The sequence below is a fragment of the Diabrotica virgifera genome, chromosome 4 (genome assembly GCF_917563875.1).
Source record: "Diabrotica virgifera virgifera chromosome 4, PGI_DIABVI_V3a".
NCBI classification, from domain to species: domain Eukaryota; kingdom Metazoa; phylum Arthropoda; class Insecta; order Coleoptera; family Chrysomelidae; genus Diabrotica; species Diabrotica virgifera.
This window is the reverse complement of record NC_065446.1, coordinates 158,730,020-158,747,368: the sequence shown is the minus strand read 5'-3', so window position 1 is coordinate 158,747,368 and position 17,349 is coordinate 158,730,020. Positions and strand designations below refer to the sequence as shown.

Below are 17,349 nucleotides of genomic sequence, written 5' to 3'. Positions count from 1 at the left end.
AGGGCTTTTCATCGATTGTCATTTGTTTCGAGCTTTTGTCATATGTTGTATAATCTGTGTATAATATTAATATACACGGATTATACGACATATGACAGTTAAACATAAATGACATAAATTCACTTTAATAATTGCCTCTCATATCAACATTGTCCAGCAACTTAATTTTTACAGTTTATAACACAGCATTTGCGAAATCCCATTTTCTTCAATAACAGAAATATACGTCAATTTGACAATATGAAATATTTAAGAAATTTGTTGAAAAGTTTTTAAAAAAAAATTATGATAGTAGATTATTCAAATTCACTTCAGACAACAGGAGCCTTAGACCAGTTTGAAGTGGTTAACGAGTTCAATTATCTAGGATCCTACATCAGTAATACAGGATCTTGTGAAACAGAAATACGTAGGAGAATAGGCATGGCCAAAAACGCTATGAGTCGATTATCGAAAATCTGGAAAGATCGCTCCTTGTCGAAGAACACCAAAATAAGATTAGTGCGTGCCTTAATTTTTCCCATATTTAATTACGGATCCGAAAAATGGACAATGAAATCGGACGACAGAAAAAGGATTAACGCCTTTGAAATGTGGTGCTGGAGAAGAATGCTTCGGATCTCATGGACGGAACACAGAACAAATCACTCAATCCTCCAAGAGCTTAATATTCAGACTCGACTTTCCTATATTTGCCTCTCCACCGTATTAAAATTTTTCGGCCATATTGCAAGAAGAAGTGATGATAATCTTGAGAGACTTATAATTTCGGGAATCGTTGAAGGGCGCAGAAGTAGAGGTCGCTCACCTACTCGATGGACGGATCAAGTACAGAAAGCCAGTGGAAAAACATTCTCTGAATCCATGAGGGAAGCTCAGAACAGAAGCCGATGGAAAGAGATAGTTGCTCGTATTATAGGGAATCACGACACTCAGCAATGAGGAAACGACTGAGGAGGAGGTTAAAGAAAGTTGCAAGGTTTCTCCGCGACTCGCGCAGGATCGTTTCTCGTATCCCTTCCAAGTACTTGCACACAGCGAATACCTACATTCTTACTTGTCTCGTGTACGGTGGGTATTGTAACTATGAAACTGATTTTTTAACAAACATGTCATTTTATTTATTCTTCAAACAATAAACGATACGAAAGACTAAGTTTTCAATCTATTTTTTTTCTTGGATTTGTATAACTGCGGACCTTAGGGTCCATTCGCCCATCTAATAGCACATAAAATAATATTAAAAATATTAGTCTATATCCCGCCAGATTGAAAACAATGGGAACCTTCTCTGGTTACACCTCCGAGGCTTCTAAAATTTGCAAACCATAACGGATGCTGAGACTAAAGAAGATGAGGGAATTTTACAATTTATAATTCACGTCCCATCTGCTCAGCGCGGTAAAGTTCCAACGAGAATAATAATAATAATAAAGGCCTTTATTCATTCTATAATATTATTCACATAATGAATATTAGTTTAAAAAAAAGCTCCAGGCGAGTTTCAGTTCAGGAGATGTATAATGCGGGGCAGAATACATGTCCTGTCTGTTCAGCTAACCTGGGCAAAACAAATAATAAAAAAAAATATCTAGGATTATGTATAATAGGTTACCTACTAACATTTAAATAAAAATAAATCAAAATGTAACATTAATTAACTTTAGTTTACCAATATGCGCTTTGAATGTAAGCTCTACTCATACCATGTCAGCCAACTCTACCTATGCAATATTTCCTAATTTTTCAATAACGAACCTTCTAAATTTGTTTTGAGTAAAATTAGTACCAGTAGTATATTTATTCATAACTTGGGCTATTTGATATGTAAAAGACCGCTTGTATTGCTGTGTACGATGATAAGGAATAGAAATGGTGTTTTTATGTCTTATGTTAATATTGTGTACATCAGTACGGAATTTTATTTTATTATAGAGATACGGGGGGGTTTTGAAAATAATAATTTTTTGGAATTGACAAGCTGAATGTACATGTCTTCTATGTTTCATACTTAACCACCCTGTTTCTTTAAGTTTGTAACTAATTGCTTGATATCTACGGATACCATGTATCAAACGCAGACAAGAATTTTGCATTTTTTGTATCCGATAACTGTCACGTTCTGTGATACAGGAATTATAAATGGAATCACAGTAATTAAAGTGTGATAACACCAAAGTATCACAGAGCAATTTTTTTAATTTTTTAGTAAATATGTGACGAGATTGGAATAAAAACTTCAGGTTCAAATAACTTTTCTGCAAACACTTGGCCACATGACCACCAAATCTTAGGTTTTGATCTATATGTAAACCTAAGTTTTTCACAGTTTCCTTAAACTCTATTGAACAATTATCGATGGTGATCATGTGAGCAAAGTCTCTCAGAAAGATTTCTCTCCGCGCCGCTGAACCAAACACTATGCCTACCGACTTGTTGTTATTAAGTCGAAGACAATGGCTAGTCGAAAACTGATAAACTCTTTCTAAATCATAGTTGATTGCTGCCACTGCCTGTTCAGACTCATCAGGCTTAAAAGATAAATATATTTGAGTATCATCAGCAAAATAGTGTTGGTTACAAGAGAGAAAGTTTGCAGGAAAGTTTGAAGTGTAAATACTAAACAATTTGGGACCCAAAATAGAGCCCTGTGGTACCCCTTTATTTGTATTAAGATAGTTTGATGTCCTACCGTTGTAATGAACAGCTTGACTTCTATTACTGAGATAACTAGATATCATATCCGATGCCCGCTGAGACATACCAATATACTTAAACATTGAAGTTAATAGCGAATGATCAAGCGTATCAAATGCTTTCGAGTAATCCAGAAGTATCAGCACTGTGATTAAACCATTATCGCAGGCATCAAATATGTCATCAGTTATCTTTAACAAGGCACTAGTACAGCTGTGATCCCTTCTGAAACCAGACTGATTTTCTGGTAGAACTTTATGTTGACTCAAGTGAACCTGTAGTTGCTGATTTAGAATTTTCTCTAGTATCTTTGAGAAAGTGGGCAGTATACTAATTGGTCGGATTTCGTTATATCCTGTCGGATTAGTTGTTTTCGGTACCGGTATAATTTTTGCAACTTTCCACATTGACGGGAACTCGGCTCTTAGAATGCAAGCATTAATAATGTGTGTCAAATAAGGCAATAAAAAGGGAAGGCACATATTAATTGTTAGTATATTTATTTTATCATATCCGGTAGCAGCACTCTTTATACTTTTAATGACATTTAAAACGTCACTTTCTTCAACACATGAAAAATTTGCTTCCACGTCCACACGACAATTATGACTATAAAAGTTTTTAAGTGTTAAATTAGGATTCATATTGGGAACACAATTTATAAAGTAGTCATTCATTGCCGAAATATCACTTAAATTTTCTGACAGTTGCGTATTGTTTTGAGTTTCCCTACCAAGACCTATAACTTTTAAGGATTTCCAAAGATCCTTCCCGTTTTTATTATCCAATTTTTTTGAATAGAAAGCCTTTTTTTCTCTTCTGACAGCTAAAGTAAACATATTTCTAATTGATTTGTATTCCTCCCAAGTTTGGATGTTTTTGTATTTCTTGTATAAACTCAATACTTTGTCCCTTTCTTTTTTCATAATACGTAAAGTGTCAGTCATCCATGGTGCATAATTTTTCGAAATTTTATAGGTTACATAGGGAGCATGACGATCCAGTAAGCATATTATATTATTGGTAAGAAACTCGACTTTATCATCAAGACCCTCAATATCAAAAATATTTCGCCACGGTAGAGATTGTAATTCCTCATAGAATACGGTCTGATTTATCGCCTTAAAGTTTCTTACAGTCTTATAAACAATTTCTTTCTTTTTAATCTCTATATTTATATTAGATATCAACAACTCGTGGTCACTAAAATCAACACATTCCACGACAACATCAAGAATTGTTCTTCGTTTTGTAGTTAAAATATAATCAATTAGGGTTGCCGTACTAGATGTAATTCTAGTCGGCTGATCTATGACTTGATGTAACCCCATTGTTTCAAAAAAATCACAGACAACTCTAGTATCAGGGCAATCAGTATTTAACAAATTAACATTGAAGTCACCAGTACAATAAAATGTTTCAATCAACGGCAAAACATCAGATAGAATATTCTCAAACTCGTCAAAAAAATGTCGGACATTAAATTTAGGTGGTTTGTATACAACACAGAATCCATACGATTTATTACTTACGAACAATTCCAAGCAAAGGTGTTCAATACTGTTATTATTTGTTTGTAGAACTTTATATTTAATTTGAGATCTAACATAGAATGCCACACCTCCCCCATTTCCATTTCTATCCCTTCTTATCACATTATACCCATCTATACCTATATCCTTGTCGGTAATGAAATTTGTAAGCCAAGTTTCACTAACTGCTAGTACATCAAATTTTTTTAAGAGAACACAGTTTTTGAATTCAATAAAATGTGCAGTCAGTGATCTTACATTAATATGACCAAAAGTAATCATAATATAAAAAGAAGAATTTATTTATATCTAATTTAATATGAGAATAATAATTATATCGCACTAATAGGTAGAGGCATAATATTTAAATTTGTAGAACTGTACATTTATTTTTACAATAATAAATAAACAGAAACAAGTAATTAATGGGAAAACAAACAAAAAAAAACTAGGACTCTACGTAAAGTTTGTGTTTTTGATTGTCAAAAATGGCACATAGTTGGCCCCACAGCTCAACTTTTTATTAATAGCAAGAAATCAACAAATAAATTTTTTTTACTCACTGGTTAAATTATGATTTAGTCTCCCAGATCCAAACTCGTGATTTGTTTCTTTTCACCACCGACACTTGCAAAAATTTGGCCTTTCCACGACCAACAGCACTTATAGCCAAACTTGTCACACGCGTATTTATAAAGAGCTTGATTTTCTCTTGTGAGGAGTTCCATCATAACAAGTCCACTGCCTTTCAATTTTGTTTTGTTTGTGAACACTAGATCACGCTTCCACTTGTTTATAAACATAACTGCCGTTGGTCGAGGTTTCCTTTGACTGACAGCTCGTTCTTGTTTTTTGCCAATTCGATAGCAAAAATTAATATCGTTTTCGGATATTTGTATGTTTAATTTATTACTAATGATTTTTGCTACCTGTTGATGTAGTTGTTCTTCACTCTCTGGAATATTGTTAAACACAATACCGTTTAGCAAGTAGTTCTGATGTTGATATTCCATCCTTTTTTTAGAGGAATTAGACGTGTCTCTTAGTTTTTCTATCTCGCTTTTGATACTGTTAAGGGATCTATTAAAATTATCTTCCAGCATTTTAATTCTTTCTAAGATATTCTTACTACTGGAATTGGGTTTGGAACTCTCATCCATATTTTGTTCTCCTATAAGCGATTTTAGTTCCTCAATGCCACCTTTCACGTCAGATTCTAGTCGTTTAACCTGACTTTCAAGTTGCTGTTGCTCCTTCTGTTGTTGACGGGTTTTTCTTATATTTTCGGTCATAATTACTTGATGAAGACCAAATATCATAAATTTTAACTATTAACAAATATTAACCACTACTTTTCACAATTATATACAGGAGCCAACCTAGCACAACCTACACTTACAGCGCCATCTTGAACTGAATGGTTCCCTTTGTACTCAAAGGAGAGTAAACACGTAAATAAAAATGAATAACCATTTTCAATTTCGTTGCAACACGAAACTACAGCCGCAATATATTCTAGTTCAATCAGAGAGTGCAGCAAGCACCTCTACCGGTTTCTAAACTTATTAGTCTCTCATCAGGAGGTACATATGATTCATTTTTGATTTACATGTTTACTCTGATTGGAGTACGAAGGGAACCATTCTCGTTGGAACTTTACAGCGCTGAGCAGATGGGACGTGAATTATAAATTGTAAAATTCCCTCATCTTCTTTAGTCTCAGCATCCGTTATGGCTTGCAAATTTTAGAAGCCTCGGAGGTGTAACCAGAGAAGGTTCCCATTGTTTTCAATCTGGTGGCATAAAGTAATATTTTTAATATTATTTTATGTGCTATTAGATTGAAAACTTAGTCTTTTGCTAGCAGTTGCCGCTAGGGCATCCCTGACATTTCGTTCGTTGCAATCCGTAACTGCACGTCGCGTCGGGGTTTGTCCTGGTTAGGTCAGAGAGAGCAGCATATGTGCCTCCTGATGAGAGACTAATAAGTTTCGAAACCGGTAAAGGTGCTGCACTCTCTGATTGAACTAGAATATAATGCGGCTGTAGTTTCGTGTTGCAACGAAATTGAAAATGGTTATTCATTTTTAATAAACGATACATTTTATAAATTTGTAGTGTATTTCTAAATATTTAAAGACGTGCCTCAAAAAAATAGTGATTAAACAATTTCCCCAAAAAAAATTGTGATTAAATTCATTCAAAAACATTCTTTGTGTTGGATATGATATACTTTTCGTGATTCGATTTATACAGGGTGTTTAATTGGGAAACGGAAACACTTGAATGGTGAATAGAGGTCATTAAGGCGGTTCTAGATATACTACATTAATTGCTCAACCAATTTTTATAACCAAGTTACAGAGTGTTGATTTTGCCCATTGTTTTCTGAATCCATAACTTTAGAGCCACCTTGTATATTTTATTGATACTTGGTACACACAATAAACGTAGTATATCTAGAACGGCCTTAGTGACCTGTATTCAGCATTCAAGTATTTCCGTTTCTCAGTGAAAGACCCTGTATATAAAGCTCATTTTCATTTTATATAATTTTATATAGGTACTTAATTTAATTTTAGTAATATACGATATACATAGTTACATGTGTATATTAAATTATGGTATGTGTATATTGTATAAAACACTTAAAAAAATAAATACATAAATAAAAAATAACAAAAAATTTGCTTTTTGTCACCCCGTTTGATTGGAACCTTGGTTAATAGAGCCCCGGATAGTGGGAGTCCTACTGTATTATAAAGACCTCACAACTTTTGGGCTATTGCCACGTGAGGATTTATTTCCCTGTTTATTCCTATGTTTATTGCCCTGTATATAATAATACTTATTTGCATTGTATTCGCCGTGTGCAAGTACTAGGAGGGAATACGAGAAACGATAACATAACCTTAATATTACTTTTTCTTCTTATAATTTTTTTGGGCTGTGGCCTTGACAATTGTCCAGTAACCAGGACCAATATGATTGGCCAATATAATTAAAAGTGCGAAAAATGTTGCCGAGCTATGAAACCAGGTGTCGCTTTTCCGAACTTTCACGGTCCCAATACAGTGATGGGCACGCTAATAGCCGGCAAAATAGCGCAAAAGATGGAAAACATAATGCATTGCGAAACAAAAAGAGATGAAACTAGTGGAGATGGAAATGATCGTTATAAACGTATAAATTAACATTACATTACATAATTTCCCACCTTTAGACGTATCAGAGGAGTATGACAACTGTCACTGACAGTAGAATTTTATAAAATACTCCTATCACAGACGTCTAAAGGTGGGAAACTATGTAATGTAATGTTAATTTATACGTTTATAACGATCATTTCCACCTTCACTAGTTTCATCTCTTTTTGTTTCGCAATGTATTATGTTTTCCATCTTTTGCGCTATTTTGCCGGTTATTAGCGCGCTCATCACTGATATATAATATTATATACACAGTTAATTTTGTTTTAATAATATGCGAATTGTAATATACAAGGAAATAAATATAAACAAGAAAATAAATCCTCACGTGGCAATAGCCCACATGATAATTTATTTCCTTGTTTATTCCTAAGATTATTCTAGTTAATTGTACACTTTGATCTGTTTTTTGTCTCATTAAGATTTTATATTTGATTATTTTATGTATATTTTTATATGTATGTTAAATAAACACTAATATAATTATTATTTATTTACCGGTTCCAAATTATATGAGATTCTATAATATATTGCTTCAAAACTACCGACTATATTTTATAAGTTATTTTATTGAAGCATATCCTAGTCGAACTCTCACACCGGCCGAGACAAAGTACTCAACGATCGAAAAAGAATAGGTATATAGGTATCCATCGTATATGGAATAAAACAAATGCGGCCATACATAGGTTACAGTTCTAAAGTCATCTCAGACCATCATGTCCTTGGCATGGCTGACGAACCTCAAAAATCACTCGGGTCGTCTAACCAGGTGAAGTTTAGAACTACAACAGTACTATTTTGAGGTAATATGCAGAAAGTGAGTTCTCAACAAGGTACATATGCCTTATCCCGGAAACCACAAGAAACTCCTAGCGATGAATCAGAGCTGAAATTGTTAGCATCAGTATTAGAAACGTGCAACTGGTACGATAATTTATACAAAGATGTTCTCCGAAACCCAGACAGATTTCAGATTTGTCAATATCCGACGGAAAACTGTTGTATGAACATATTTGGAGTAGCCGAAATTTAGTCGACCCGGAATTTAACAATCATTAGAAATTATGCGTACCAAAAGAAAAAAATTGGAGAAAAATCGCGAAAACTATTTGCCGAATAGCGCGAAAATACTGCTGGACTAAGATGTAAGATAAAAAATGCAACCATCCACTTTATAAAAGCCTTGGCATACTGTCTCAATTGATTTACCGGGACCATTCTCAAGACCTACAAAGGAGAACATTTTTTTCTTGATAGTCATTTAAAACCAGTTTAATGACTGGTTAAAGAATGATTAAAGACCGAAATAGATTATCGCCCAACCGATAAAGTAGGTAGCCACAAATCCTATCATTGACACTGCGCTCAAAAATATATGGAGTTTGAAATCCCGAATAAAGTCATCTCCGGTAATGATTCACAATTCACGAGTAGCAGTTTTGAACCGTTGAATCTTACAATCCACACAGATCTGTTGTATGGTTACTAGCAGGTATTGAACGAAACAAGTAATAAAACCAAAACAAGCAACAACAATATTAATTACAACACCTGCTAATGCCTTCTGATAGCTCTAATATGGAAAGAAAGTGGACTTTCTCAATAGGCGCAATAAATATACTAATTCAAATTGGTTTGTTGCTAAATAATTCAAAACGAAACAATGGAAACAAAGGATAAATAATATAGGTAATTAAAACCACTTACCGATGACTGGTCGAATGCGAAACACTAGGGAACGAACGAACAACGATGTGTGCACACTACTCGTCTAAATGCGTCTGGTTCCTTATGTCGTAGGGGAACAATTTTCGGGTTCGAGTGGGGTACCCGCTCCACCGACTTCACATTCCTTACCGCGTGGTCTCGATAAGAGGAACACATGGGTAGCGGAAAAGGGATATGATTTCAAACATCTGTTATGTTAACTATTTTTTTGCATTGTAATAAGCTATCTAATATAAAATCACAAAGATGCACTATGGTCTGTTTTTAAACTAGGAGGAGTAATTCAAATTTACCGCACTGTAATGCTTGTTTCTAATTGGTCCAACCGGTGGCAAGTTTACTCCACTGTTACGAACTTTTGACACTATTGACATTTATAAAATTTTGACATTATTGTCATTTCATATGTTAATTAAGTTATATCGGCGATTTTTTTGTTTTCTGCGTTATTCCTTTAACTTTTAGATTTTTAGTATGCTTTTATATAAAAAACAGTTATTTTTACAACTCTTTATCGAGGTATTAGTACAATTTAATATTTAGGGATTACTTTCGAAAGCTGGCATGATCAATCAAAAAAGATATATTTGGTGATTTTCTAGACTTTTTTGGGTGTGAATTTTTAGTTTAATCCTCCTGGTTTAAAAACAAAGCATAGAAATAAACAAACCAAGACACGATGAATGTTACGAGGAGCAATCCCAAATCATGATTTACAATGTATGCAGTAAGCGCCACCCTACTAGATACATATAGGAACATTGAGCTATTGCAGTCCTGGACCCTTCACTTATTGCAATGTTTATTTTTATGTCTAGTGACGTTTAGAACGTCAGAAAATGTATAGAAACTGAATATTAAGGGAAAGGAACAAAATGCAAAGTTTTGACGCCTGTCAATATTTTCAATGTATTTTAAATGTATCATTTTTTTCGAATCCTGAGAAAACTAATAAGTATTTTTGAAAAATTTAAACGCAGACTGAAAGATTACTCTCACTACCGAGGGCCGAAAGTTCATTAGAATGAATAAAATGTTTCTTTTGAATGAGATATTTGAAATTAAAAATCACACATTTTGTCTTAGTTTTTCACCCCTGTAACTTATTAAAATAAACGTTATAGAAGTTTTCAGGGACTTTCGGTCCTCGGTAATAACGTAATCTTTCATTCTGCATTTAAATTTTTCAAAAATACTTATTAGTTTTCTCAGGATTAAAAAAATGGCATTTAAATTTAAATAGCATTGAAGCCGAAAGTTCGTACTCATCCCCTTAATCTGTACAGCTAATTTAATGTAACTGTATCAAATATAGCTGATCTAATTTTGACGTTTATAGTTGTTATTTTGTTAAAGTTGTAAAAGTTTTAAAGTATTGTAAGTAAGTGGCGCTTACTGTATACATTCTAAATCAAAATTCATGATTTACAATTGTTATTGCATTGTAAATTATGATTCGGAAGTGTCCGTAACATTCAACGTGTCTTGGTTTGTTTATAGTGCATCTTTATTATGATTTTAGTTTACTAATAGGTTAATTTATATCAGCTTAGCATGATTCTTGCTTTATCTCGATTGCATTTTCATCAAGTTAGGGTCTCCTTTTTGATTCTGTAACTTAAATTTAGACAAATTATCTTAGATAAAAAACTAGGAAGAAGAAACTGTCTTGTAAAAACATTACAAACCCGAAGATTTCTTACGTTTGAAATCAATTCCGGAAAATGCCAAATCTATGCTTTCTATAACTTGCAAAGCAGACAGATGATACGTGAACTGGCCTGAGGAATCTAAAACTTGCATTCCATATCATGTCAACTTATCTAGGCAAAAAGCCCATATCGAACTAATTTCTATGGTAGGTACTCATATTGCGTAGCGTCTAACGAGTGAGTAACATCGAGTCACAAGTCCCATCTCTTGCCATACTGCTCATCCATTCGACGATCCGATATACCAGCGTTTTCTAGTCTAAGTAGCATATCCATGTAGATTTTATACTACTACGTTACCTCTTTCGTTTTCTGATTAGGTTTTGAATAATCGATCCACTAGGTCATTCGCAATAAAATAAATGTGATTAGTCCGACTGGTCCGCTTGGCTATCTGACCAACGCATAATAAAAATATGTACTTGGGTAATAGGACTTAGTCATACTCGATAAAATGACCTGACTTGTTATTTTCTTTTTTCTTAATACTTACATTTTAAAATTTATTTACCATTTTTAAATTTTAGATATGGATGAAATCACTCTTGTATATCCTCTCTCGCCTCTGTCTATGTTTTTAATTATTATGTTTTTGATAACGACAATAACGTTTTCATCGTTAATAAGTTATCGCCATAAGTTGTACATAAGTTATCGCCATAAGTATTTGTATTTTTTTAGTCGGGTGCTCTTATTTTGGTCATCAGGTTGTTCTGATCTCGCTGATTTAATGGGATCATTTTTTTTACATAAAAACAGTTTTACATTAGTTCTTCTTAAACATAATTATAAAACCATGCAAAATGAAACAATATTTAAAAAACGCAATACGAATATTTATTCAAAGTATTCTTTTAAAGAAAGGTATAAAACATATTGCAGATACAATTCAATTAAGAACCAACTTTCATTTTATACATAAAATCGTTCAATAACAAGTACAACTATATTCACTTAGCAGAAAATCCAATAACCGGGTAATGCTCGAAAATTATTTTCATCGTTTCGGGGAAGAGCGCCATAAATTTAAATCTTTCTCCCATTTTATCTTCGTCAATTAAGGTTTTGTAAGATTCGTTTAAATTGATTATATTTTTTTCATCGTTTATCTTATCTTTCAGAACTTTAAATCTGAACTCCAAACCAGTTTGTAGAAGAAACTCTCGTTGGGTAGTAGGGCCAAAGGTTAGGATGCCTTTTACTTCGTCTGCAGCCTAATAAAAATACATATTAATTCAAATAATATAGCTTGACAAACTAGGTTGTTCAATATTTTTTGCGGTTCGATAAGAGAGGTCGTTGCTACTAGCCTAATTTTTTTTGTTATGTTGATACCAATGACATATAAGAGGATAGACACAGCAACAACTATAAAAAATGTCATAAACATATACTTCGCTGAAGTACACGTTTTGATAGGAAGGGGAGAAATTTTTATGAACACATCAAATATTGTTTTGTTTGTATGTGCATATTTGATCGTTGTTTGTCTTGTGTTTTTCATTGTGAAAATCGAATTATATTTTATATTTTTGGGAGTGTAGAGTGAAAATGTCTAATGATCTTTATGACACCCGATTCTGTGTCAGATATAGGAGAGTTCTCCGTCCATCCTGTTATATGTCAATGGTTGATACACTCTTAATATGAACGTATGTGAAGTTTCATTTCAATCTGTCAATTCATTCTTTGTTTAGAAACCATTTAGTATCGATGTGTCACACTATTTTTTACAATGGAAATAATCGAGTGCAGTGATTGAATTTTTATTTTTGGAAGGTTTAAAAACAAAGAAAATTTATGAATAAAATGTTGAAAGCGTATAAGGACTATTTGCATTCAATTATTACAATAGAAAGATGGGTTGCTCAATTTAAACGTAGTAGTTCAAGCCTTGAATACGATCCACGTCAAGGACGTCCAAAAACATCAACACCAGAAATCGTAGAAAAAATATAGGACATGGTACTGGAAACTCGTCGAGTGACTGAAAGTGATTTATTAGAATCCCTAGTCATCACTGGGCAGTGTAAGCAATATTTTGGCTGAAGTATTGGCTTTCAAAAAGCTGTGCTTACAATGTGTGCCGAATTCGCTAACAACGGAACACAAACACATTCGAATCCGACTTTCTCAGCAACATTTAGAGCGTTTTCGAAAGAATAAAGTAGATTTTGTGCGTGGATTCATCACAATGGATGAGACTTGGTCTATCGCCATGATCATGAATTAAATAAGAGGCTAAAGACTAGTAGAATCTGGTTTTTCTGCTCCGAAACGAGTTCTTGTCCAAAAATCGGCCAAGAAGGTTTTTGGGATGTAAGAGGAAATTTTTTTGTGGATTACTTGCAAACTGATAAAACAATAAATTCTGGATATTATTGTAACCTTTTAAACTAGCTGAAGGAAAAAAATAGTAAAAAAGACCCTGCTTGCAAAAGTAAAAATCCTTTTTCATCGTCACAATGCACCATGTTATACATATGAGCATTTTACCAATGACTAAAATCCATGAATTAAAGTTCGAATTGTTGGAGAACCCACAATATTAATACCTGAACAGGTAGAAAAAAATACCTGAAATCCGGGACTTTGCCATGAAAATCGGGCCATTTTTTTAAATATAGAAATTTAATACCATCTTTTTATTGATTATTTAACATTTTTATGTTGACAATAATATTTTTGATGGGATTATGTTACAATTGGTTTGTCCACAGTTTTAGTTTTGGTAGTACTATAATACCACTGACGGTTTTTTTCCAAGAATACGGTCTAACAATGAACATCAAGAAGACAAAATTTATGGGAATATCTAAAATGCAAAGAAATAACGAGAATCTCCTCATGAACGGAACCAATGTTGAACGAATAGACCAATATGCATACCTTGTAACAATGATCAACTCCACAAATGATTACTTCCAGGAAATTAAAATTAGAATAGAAAAGGCTAGAGCGAATTGGCTAGGTGTTACGTTTTCTCGACTTTGTTTTACGGAATGGAAGCTTGAATACGGCATCAATGAAACAACCGGAATCATTCGAGTTGTGGGTGTATAGAAGAAGTCTGAAAATATCATGGACAAAACATGTCACAAATGAAGAGATTCTGAGAAAGATGAATAAAGAAATTGAAGTTTTAAATACAATAAAAACCAGAAAATTTGAATATCTCGTACATATTACACGTGGAGAGAGATACAACTTGCTCCAACTCATTATGCAGGGAAAGATTCAAGGAAAAAGAAGCATAGAGAGACGCAGGATATCGTGGCTGCGCAACCTGACAGAATGGTACGCATGTACATCAAATGAACTTTTCAGAGCAGCCGTCTCTAAAGTTCGAATAGCTATGATGATTGCCGACCTCCGTCGAGGAGATGGCACTTGAAGAAGAAAATAATACCACGATATAAAATGCATGCGTTTTGGATGTGGTATTAGTATTACACTTTAGAAATTGTCGACTTTTTTTCGTCCCATCAATTCAATTTGATATGATTTCTTAGAACAGTGTTTCCCAAAGTGTGGGTCGCGACCCCCTGGGGGGTCGCAATGAGATACTAGGGGGGTCGCCGGAAATTTCCAAAATAAGACAAAAACACTACTTTGTTAAATCATGTATTTTTATTTTAATAAAGCCATAAATAAAAATTAACAATTAATTATCAAACGAAACATAAAACTAAATATTAAAAGTCCTTAAAAAGTCCTTAAAAGTAAAAGAAAAAAATAAAGTCAAATATTACAATGTTAATGAGACCCATGCGCCTGTTTTTTTTTGAAACTAGTCTTTCAAATCTAGGCTGTGTATTTGAGACACACACTATTATATCGTTTTCAAGTACGAGACGATTTCTCACTTTTGTTTTAATGGCAGTCATAGACGAGAAACTTAACTCACATAAATATGATGTTACAAATGAAACCAAACATTTTACAGCTTCATTCGCCAACTGAGGGCATTCCTGAATCTTTTTGGTCCAAAATTCGTCCGGGTTCTGGGAAAAAAATTGGAGCTTCAACATTCCATCACTTGATATGTCAATAAGTTGTTCTTTCATGTTTATTGGTATTTTAGCATGTTGAAAGGAATCGGCTAAAAACGGATTCAGTATCCATCTGCAACTGTCGTAACTGTTTTGAATTTCTTCGGGGAAATAATCACAGAGCTGTTGTTTTAAATTAAGCAAAGTAACTTGCATGCCTGCATAAACTTGTTCAAAATTTGTAGCACTGTAACATACATTTTCTATAATTTCCTGAACGCACTGGAATGAATCGAGCTGCTTTTTGCCAAGTGAAGTTGACCATAAATCGATTTTTCTTACAAACCCCTTAATTTTATCTGTGGCTGTAATTATATTAATGTCGCGACCTTGCAAATTACTGTTCAAAATATTTAATTGTTCGAATATATCAGCAAGGAAACCTAGTTGCAAAAGCCAAATAGGATATCTACGACGACAATCTTGTAATCTGACGACAAGACCAGATTGATGTCCTGTCATAGCTTTAGCGCCATCTGTGCATATAGCAATACATTTTCCCCAGTCAATAACATATTTACTTGTGCGTTTCACAAAACTGTCGAATAAACATTTTCCAGTGGAATTGGTCTCCAATGGGGAACAAAATAAAATATCTTCTTGAATGCCATTATTTGTATCATATCTTACAAACGTAATAAATTGGGCACAGTTAGATATATCCGTGGATTCGTCCATTTGAAGAGAGAAGTACGTGCATTTATTAAGATTTTCCACAACTTGCGCTTGAATATCTTCTGCCATATCACTAATTCTTCTTTGGATAGTATTATTTGACAGAGGTATTGTTTTTAACTTTGCAGACTCTTTTTCACCAATCATTATATGTACCATTTCAACAGCTGCTGGCAAAATCAGATTTTCAGCAATTGTGTGCGGATTACTAGTTTTGGCAACGCGATAAGCAACTTTATAACTTGCTAATAATGCTTTTTCGTTAGTAGTGGTTGCCAATTGAAAAGTATCTTGCTGTTTGTGAAGGACGTTCAGCTTTCTTTCAAAGAATTCTACGGGTTTGTCTTTTTTATCTGGATGTTTGCTATTTAAATGTCGAAGTAACTTTGATGGCTTCATGCTTTCGTTTGACAATACTTCTCCACAAATAACACATTGTGGTTTATTGGAAATAATGGTAAAACCATATTTAAGATATTCATCACTGTAAAGTCTGTTTTTCTTTTTATTACTGCCACTTTCAGACGTAGATGGTTCTGCACTTCTTTTTAAAAACTTATCCATAATTTGTAATTTATCGTAGACGTAAATACGTAAACGGGAATACGTAAGTCGCAAAATATTTACTCATTACTTAATACCGCTGCATTCGCCACAACGTGCTGTTTCGAACTGAGGTCTCATTGCACATCGCCGCTTATATAAAGCCAAAACGAGGCTACGAGAACGTTCCAGAGTGCCATCTAGTAGCGAAGTAAGGAGTAGAGCCTTCGCGAATATCATGGAAAAGTATTGCGATGTAGACACAAAGATGTCGCGGTGTACAATGTGCAGTCGACTTTTTATTATTTATTTTTATTGTAAATGCTAGTCTGGCAGAAGTACTACTACTGTACTAGTGGGACATATCGCAATTATTAAAATAATTGTTGAATTTTTTAAATGTATTTAGTTTGAATTTAAACAGTAAAGTAAAATAAAATTTGAGAAACCATCAGTTGTAAATTAGGCACGCTATTTTTGTCGCTATTTTGGTTTGGGTGATGAGTAGGGGGTCGTGAACAATTTTTTTAACAAAAAGGGGTCGCGCTTTAGATAAGTTTGGGAAACACTGTCTTAGAAGAATAACATTCAAAATTTCAAAATAGAATTTTACCAAAACGTTTATAATTCGGATGGCCCGGAAGCCTTGTGCGGGACGCCGGGACACGACTTCGTAATTCGGGCCATGTCCCGGATTTTTCGGGCTAGTTGGTCACACTAGTTATACTGATAGAAAAACACGTAAACAACTATAACTGTGGATTTTTAATGACAAAGCTAATACAGTACAAATATTTACCTTATCAATATTACTGTTTTAAGAAGTCTTTGATTGACTTTTGCGTAAGCTTCATTCCTCTTTTTGAGGCGGCGATGTTGCGCCAAGGTTGAAAGTTGTAACTCACCAGTTATGACTTTTGCCTCGGTTAACCTAGACTCGGATAATCGCGAATCTACTGGTAACCTGTATTTTTCAGAGAAAAATGATCAAACAAAAGAAATAAGGACCAGGATAGAAACAGCAAGAAATGCGTTTGTAAAAATGAAAACAGTTCTCTGCAACAAAGATCTTGGATTGGAACTGAGTAAGAGCTTTGAGATGTTACGTGTTCTCGATACTGCAATATGGACTAAAAGTTGGACATTGAAGCAAGAACACATAAATAAGCTACAGTCATTTGAAATGTGGTGATACAGA

General features: G+C 33.8%; 2 protein-coding genes across 4 annotated transcripts in view; both read right to left on the bottom strand.

The window, feature by feature from the left end:
- The window catches only part of LOC126883983 (small integral membrane protein 12), a 142,310-nt gene that overhangs the window by 58,726 nt on the left and 66,235 nt on the right, over positions 1-17,349 (bottom strand). The window lies entirely within an intron of this gene.
- Positions 11,696-17,349, bottom strand: part of LOC126883979 (protein arginine methyltransferase NDUFAF7, mitochondrial) — a 60,141-nt gene continuing 54,487 nt past the window's right edge. For both annotated transcript variants that reach the window (XM_050649749.1, XM_050649748.1), the window contains one exon: positions 11,696-12,095. In XM_050649749.1, coding sequence (XP_050505706.1) covers positions 11,832-12,095 — 264 coding nt within the window. In that variant the 3' untranslated portion in view covers positions 11,696-11,831. The remainder of the gene's footprint in view (positions 12,096-17,349) is intronic.